The sequence below is a fragment of the Zingiber officinale genome, chromosome 4B, assembly GCF_018446385.1.
Source record: "Zingiber officinale cultivar Zhangliang chromosome 4B, Zo_v1.1, whole genome shotgun sequence".
NCBI classification, from domain to species: Eukaryota; Viridiplantae; Streptophyta; class Magnoliopsida; order Zingiberales; family Zingiberaceae; genus Zingiber; species Zingiber officinale.
The window spans coordinates 88105533-88111979 of record NC_055993.1 but is presented as its reverse complement, the minus strand read 5'-3'; the positions used below and the strand labels follow the sequence as shown (position 1 = coordinate 88111979).

Here is a 6447-nt window from a genome sequence, read left to right as displayed (position 1 = left end):
CCTTTCCCATTAATGTGGTCGACCACATTAAATGAGTGGGAGTTACTCAAGTGGCCGGCCACACAAGAGGGTTAATGGGAATGAATTTTCATTCAACTCTAATTCAATCCATCTTCTTCCTCTCAAGCTCTCCCTCTCCCTCTTCTCCTCTCTTGTCGTGACCTATCAAGGTGCTAGCACACCTTCGTTTAGGTCTTCTCCACCTAATTAGTTCGTGTGGATACTTTTAGAGGAGTATCTATTTTGATACTCTTGAGATCCGACACCGTTTGGACGAGCGGGAACGCGAAGGGCTTCGCTTCAAAGGTATAACCCTTTTTCCATGTAGATCTAGGAGTAGATCTCGGTAGAAACTCGTATTCGTAGTTTTCGAAATTTTTCTTTGCACGGATCCGTTGGCTTTGGGGCTTTCGGGGTTTTTGCGACGCGAAAATACGGTTTTTGCGGCCCGAAAAACCCAACACGACCAATGTAGAGATTATAGCTCGGGCGAATGGTAAATCAAAGGTGGTTGAAAATTGGTAAGGCCTCTTCGGTGTAGCAAAGGTAGAGATTGGATAGGTCCTCCCATGGGGAGTCCAGTGGAAAACAAGAGCTGAAGAGTTGTCAGACAGAGAGGTGACCTGCTTTCCTTGTATGGTCGTCGGCGTTGGCTTGGTAGAAGGAAGGGAGGACAAAGTTCACTTGGAAGATTGCTCGGGCACCTCCTCCCTGACGGGATCTTCCCGGGCGGGAACTAAGTGTGTGGAGGGTGCTTCAATAGATGACACTTCATGGAAGGTGGCCATCCTTCAGGGACATGTGCGTGGATAAGCCTACGCCTTTTGCATCTCTTTTGTGGGAAGACATCAGTTTCCATAGGGGAATCCTCAGATACTGAGAGAGGGCCTGAAGATAACTCCCCAGAAGCAGTGGCCTCGCTAGATTCTGCCTTGCTCCTTGTTAAGGAGCTCCTCTTCCTCTATGGTGATCTCGGTATCAACCAAAGATTCATAAATGACGTCCATTGTATGGAATAAAAAATACCTTAGTTAGTGGTAATGCAATGACCAAGTTATCAAAACTTACCAAAAGAGCAGGGAAGCTTCTTTTGAAGAGGTCTCAAGCCAAACAAGTATAGAAGGCCTTCGCACAACCATTTGTGAATTTTAAAATGATGGTCACTCAGCTTAGTGGAATACGAAATAAAAATGGGATCCTGCTTAAACTTTCCAAGGTCGAAAAGAGGAGGAAAAGAAAATTATCATTCAACTGACCAGATAGTAGGTTCAGGCATCTCTAGAAAGAAAAAGTGAGATTTTTAACCCTTATTCGAAGAGGGCATATCCTCAAAGAAAACAAACTTTAGGCATGATTGAAAAAGGAAGACCCCTAGTTTTAATTTTTTGGGATAAGCAAATAGAAAAAGATTGCATGGGGGTAGGAGGGATGCCGAATAGGTGGAACAATATGAATACCCCACACATGTATCGAAAGGAGTTTGGGGCAAACTGTTGCAAAGAAATATTGAAGTATTGACTCACCTTCGACATAAAGAGAGGGAGGGGAAAACGTAAACCTACTGGTCCTTAAAGAATATAATGTGGTTAGCAAGAGGGTAATGAGGATGGGCGTCCGAGGAAGGAATGACAATATGATAACTCCTAGGGATTCCATATCGAGAGCATATGTAAGCACTATCAGAATTATCGAAATCAGAGCGGGTAAAAGTATACCAGGGGCGAAGAATTCTTGAGCCATAAGAGAATGCAAACTCAAAGAACTAACAACTTACTAGGTCACTTAGAGCGCAAGAGAGAAGAAAGTTGCAGAAGAGAGTTCGGTGGAGAAGGGATCGGAGAAGACAAACAAAACAAAGTGTTGAGAGCATGTGTCATTTAGGGTTTTTATAACGTATGATTTAATTGCGATCGTTCGATCAAATAGTAAACACACCAAGGATCGTTGATTTGTAGAGAAAGATGTGTCGTTGAGCCATACGAAGAAGCGTGCGTTAGAAGTCGTTTCAGAAGACTAGGAGTGGAGCCACATGACATCCACCTATAAATGGGCATGTATGATGGAAGTGACAACCAAATCATTCTGATATCAAAGCACCTCTTCGTGCATCCTTGGTATTCTCTTCTGAACAAAGCACCTCTAACAGGTAGTTTTTGAAAAAAAAAATTATTGTGTCCAAGGCACATAGGAAAACATGAATTTTCAAGCGGCCTTAACAAAGAAAGGTGAACAGATGAGAGTTAAACTTGAGTCCAGTCAGTCGGCTACACCTCCTTCGACTAGACTTGAAGGGGAGACTAGTGATACGGATTGTAATGAACGGACCCAGAAGGTGACGTGACAATCAAAGTCAAAGTGATGCGGAAGTAAAGGTGATGTGAGCATTCCCTACCTGGTTGGATTATTCGCCCAACTCTAGGGGTTGTCCAGAATGTTTGACCCACCTCACAATCGATTAACTATATGTATGACTAGGATAAGGGTCAGTCTTTGCGAGTCGTATAAGTCTCCCTATATATGTCCGACCAAATAAGAGGTCGGACAGGCTTAAGGCCTTTAGCCTCATAAATCCTCTATATAAATATCCGGTCAAATAAAAGGTCGGTCAGGTGATACGGGTTGTAACAAGTGGACCCAAAAAATGGCGTGACGATCAAAGCCAAGGTGATGTGATGGTCAAAGTCAAGGTGACGTGAGCATTCCCTACCCGGTTTGATTGTTCGCCCAGCACTAGGGGCCCTCCGGAATGTTTGACCCACCTTACGATCAATCAGCTATATATATGGCTAGGATAAGGGTCAGTCTCTGTGAGCCTTATAAGTCTCCCTATACATGCTAGGCTAAATAAGTGGTCAAACGGGCTTAAAGCCCTTAGCCTCATAAATCTCTCTATAAGAATATCCGGTCAAATAAAAGGTTGGCCGGGCCTAAGACACTTAGCTCCATATTGATTTCCAAATGGAATTCTAGCATACATAGTTCATTATACGGTTTCTTGAACGGACTTCTAGCATGCTCAGGGCATCATATTATTTTTCGAACAGGTCGTTAATATTATGTAGAACGTGACTATATAGCTTAATCCAAGGATAGATATAAAAGACGGTCGACCTTATAGGCCGACCGAGATATACACAACATAATACATAACTCATCAGACTATACAGAATATAACTAAACAGTTTAATGTGAGGACATACATAAAGACGGCCGACCTTCGAGACTGACCGAGATATACTTAACCGATAGCATGAGCAGAAAATTTTAACAACCTGTCAGAATAATTGCTATATATGTTAGAGAATATTCTTTTGGAACCTTCTTCAACGATTATTATCTCTTCTCAGCAGACCACTTATGACAGCATATTCCTTCAACAACCTCAGCAATGACGCAAGCTATAACGACAAAAGAGGTATACATGTGGATAAATGAAAGATTGGTCCGACAATTATTGCACATTGCCTAGATTGTACCATTTCCTTTACCTAACAACTTTTGACATATATTGTCATATCATGATTACAGAGGTTATAAAAGGTGGTATATAAAATGAGTCCTCTCCTTTGAAAATGTACGTTATCTGAATATCTGTAATATACTTTTATATGTACATTCATACTATTCTTCATTCACCCAGTCGAAATTATATTAACTTGAGTGTCGAAAGATTTTCACCAAAATCTCCTCTTGATTTCTAGATGTTAACAGTTTATTAGCTCATCTCTTCATGTATAACATCAAATGGAAGTTGCTCCCAGAAAAAAAAAATCTCTCAGTCAATAATCAATCTATCCTATGTAACATGTCATCTCTCGGATTTTCAGAGAGGATTAACTGATTTATTCTTTCTCAGAATAGGCGGCCGTGGAAGAACCGTGGACGACGGAGTTTATAAGTGAAGTCTGCAACAGGGATGACAATTTTCCCTGTGAGTTTGGGGTTCCGCGGGGAAAATTCGAAATGGAGATAGGGATCTTCGATTTTTCGGGGATAGGGCGGGTTCAGGACGGGTATGGGAATACTATCCCCATTCCCGAACCCACTCCGAATATTATTATTATTATTATTAATAAATAATAATATATATATATTTTTAAAAAATATTAATAATAGTATTAATATTAATATTAATATTAAATTTTTTTGAAAATAATAATAATAATATTATTATTAATATTGATATTAATATTAATATTATCATTAATAATAATTATTAAATAATAATAATAATATAAATTAAATTTGGTAATGAGACGGGGATGGGGATGGAGACGGGGATGGGGATTTGATCCTCGTAAATTCAAATTTGGGGAATCTTCGAATCTGAAAAAATAAAAATGGGACGGTAATAGAAATGACAAATTCATCTCTGCCCCGTCTCATTGTCATCTCTAAGTCATTTTTATTTTAATTTTGTGTTTAAAATTCTTGCGTTGACTATCTTGAAAATGTTCAGTTTTGGATGTAGCAGTTTTTTTTTGGCGTTACCTTACAGAACATGGATCGGCCTGGAGAGCGTTTAGATTGGGAAATTGTGGCTTACGTCTTTTCTGCAATAGACAGTGCTTTATTTACTATTCCTCTCATTTTCCATCTGCTTTAATTTTTTACAATTGTATCCAATCACGAGCTACGAGACATTTTATTTTATTTTAAAAAAATTGAATTATCTTTTTATTTTGTTTTATTTTTATTTTATTAATTGAGAAGAAGGGGTTTCATATTATATATTCGTCAGCAGGCTCCTCCATCTGAACATAGCGGAAGTGATCGAGGAGCGGTATCAGATCATGGCTTACGCCTTTGTTTGCTTCCCGGCTTTTGCTCAGGTGACGATTTCTTGCTCGTCTCCGTCGTGGGGCGTCGCCGCTCGCCCGCGCCGCCTCCTGCCGGCAGTCAGATGCGCCTCCTCTGCTCCTGAGGCGGTGGCTCACGAGACCGACCTGTTCGACCTGAAGCGGTACATGGCCGAGAAGGCCCGGCGCGTGGACGATTCCCTCGACCGCGCGCTGCCGCTCCGACACCCGGAGCGGCTCCTCGCCTCCATGCGCTACTCCCTCCTGGCCCCCGGAAAGCGCGTCCGCCCGGTGCTGACGCTCGCCGCCTGCGAGCTGGTCGGCGGAGAGGAATCCACCGCCATGCCCTTCGCCTGCGCCGTCGAGATGCTCCACGTCATGTCGCTCGTCCACGACGACCTGCCGTGCATCGACAACGACGAACTCCGGCGCGGGCGCCCCTCCAACCACGTGGTCTTCGGGGAGGGCGTCGCCGTGATGGCGGGCGATGCTCTGCACTGCTTCGCCTTCGCGCACGCGGCGGAGGCCACGGCGGGGGTCCCGCCGATGCGGGTCCTCCGGGCGGTGGCGGAGCTGGGAAAGGCGACGGGGGCGGAGGGGTTACTGGCGGGGCAGGTCGTGGACATCGAGTGCGAGGGTAAGGAGGTGGGACTGGAGGTGCTGGAGTACATCCACCTGCACAAGACGGCGAGGCTGCTGGAGGCCGCGGTGGCGTGCGGGGGAATCATTGGCGGCGCGGAGGAGGAAGAGGTGGAGAGGCTGAGGAGGTACGGGCGGACGGTGGGTCTTCTGTTCCAGGTGGTGGACGACGTGCTGGACGTGACGAGGACGTCGGAGGAGCTGGGGAAGACGGCCGGGAAGGACTTGGCGAAAGGGAAGACGACGTACCCGAAGCTGATGGGGTTGGAGAAGGCGCGATTACTGGCGGAGGAGCTGGCGGCGAAGGCGGAGGAGGAACTGCAGGGGTTCGACAGGAACAGAGCGCGGCCGCTGCGCCACCTCGCCCGCTTCATCGCCCACCGCCACAACTGAATTATGCCCTAATTGGATTAAATCCTTCGATTATTAAAATCTAAAAATGATAATTTTGTGCCTTTTTTTTGTTAAATGTCCGTTAATAAAATCAATAAATTTGTGTGTTTTTTTTCTTTTTTGTCATGATTTCTTGTGCTTGTTCATAATATAGCAGTTAATGTGAATGATATTATTATTATTATTATTATTATTATTATTATTATTATTATTATTAATAATAATGTAGTGTTCTTGAGCTTTAAAAAATTCATCAAAATTTTTTATCCAAACTTCTTCAAAGTTGATATTATAAAATTGATGGGTAGACCTATTTAGTATATATATTATTTATCTGTCATAATACATGTGTAATATTATAATCTTTTTGGGTTGTCTATCTAAGTTTAATATCGCTATCAATAGTTTTGAACAAATTTTTTAATAGGACCATCAAGGAGTTTTCTTTCCAAAGATCCGAGAATTACTATAATCGTATTGGGGTCCTCTCTAAGTTGAAAATGAAACCTCTTCTAGTTGAAATTACCCATCAAAACTTTTAGATGAAATAATTAGTTGTGGATTGGACAACTGTAACTTGATCTAATTAAGCTACCAATATCCTCCTAAGCTTATA

The 6447-nt window shown here is 42.8% G+C and overlaps 1 protein-coding gene across 1 annotated transcript; it reads left to right on the top strand.

Moving 5' to 3' along the window:
- Positions 1 to 4769: 4769 nt before the first annotated feature.
- LOC121977692 (geranylgeranyl pyrophosphate synthase 7, chloroplastic-like) lies at positions 4770 to 5907 on the top strand. Its single transcript, XM_042530140.1, has one exon. It carries the CDS (start codon positions 4794 to 4796, stop codon positions 5829 to 5831), a length of 1038 nt encoding a protein of 345 aa, XP_042386074.1. The 5' UTR covers positions 4770 to 4793; the 3' UTR covers positions 5832 to 5907.
- The last annotated feature ends 540 nt before the right edge of the window (positions 5908 to 6447 follow it).

Bases quoted from the DNA above. Each gene is read 5' to 3' on its own strand.
- LOC121977692 (XM_042530140.1), top strand. From the start codon at position 4,794: ATGGCTTACGCCTTTGTTTGCTTCCCGGCTTTTGCTCAGGTGACGATT.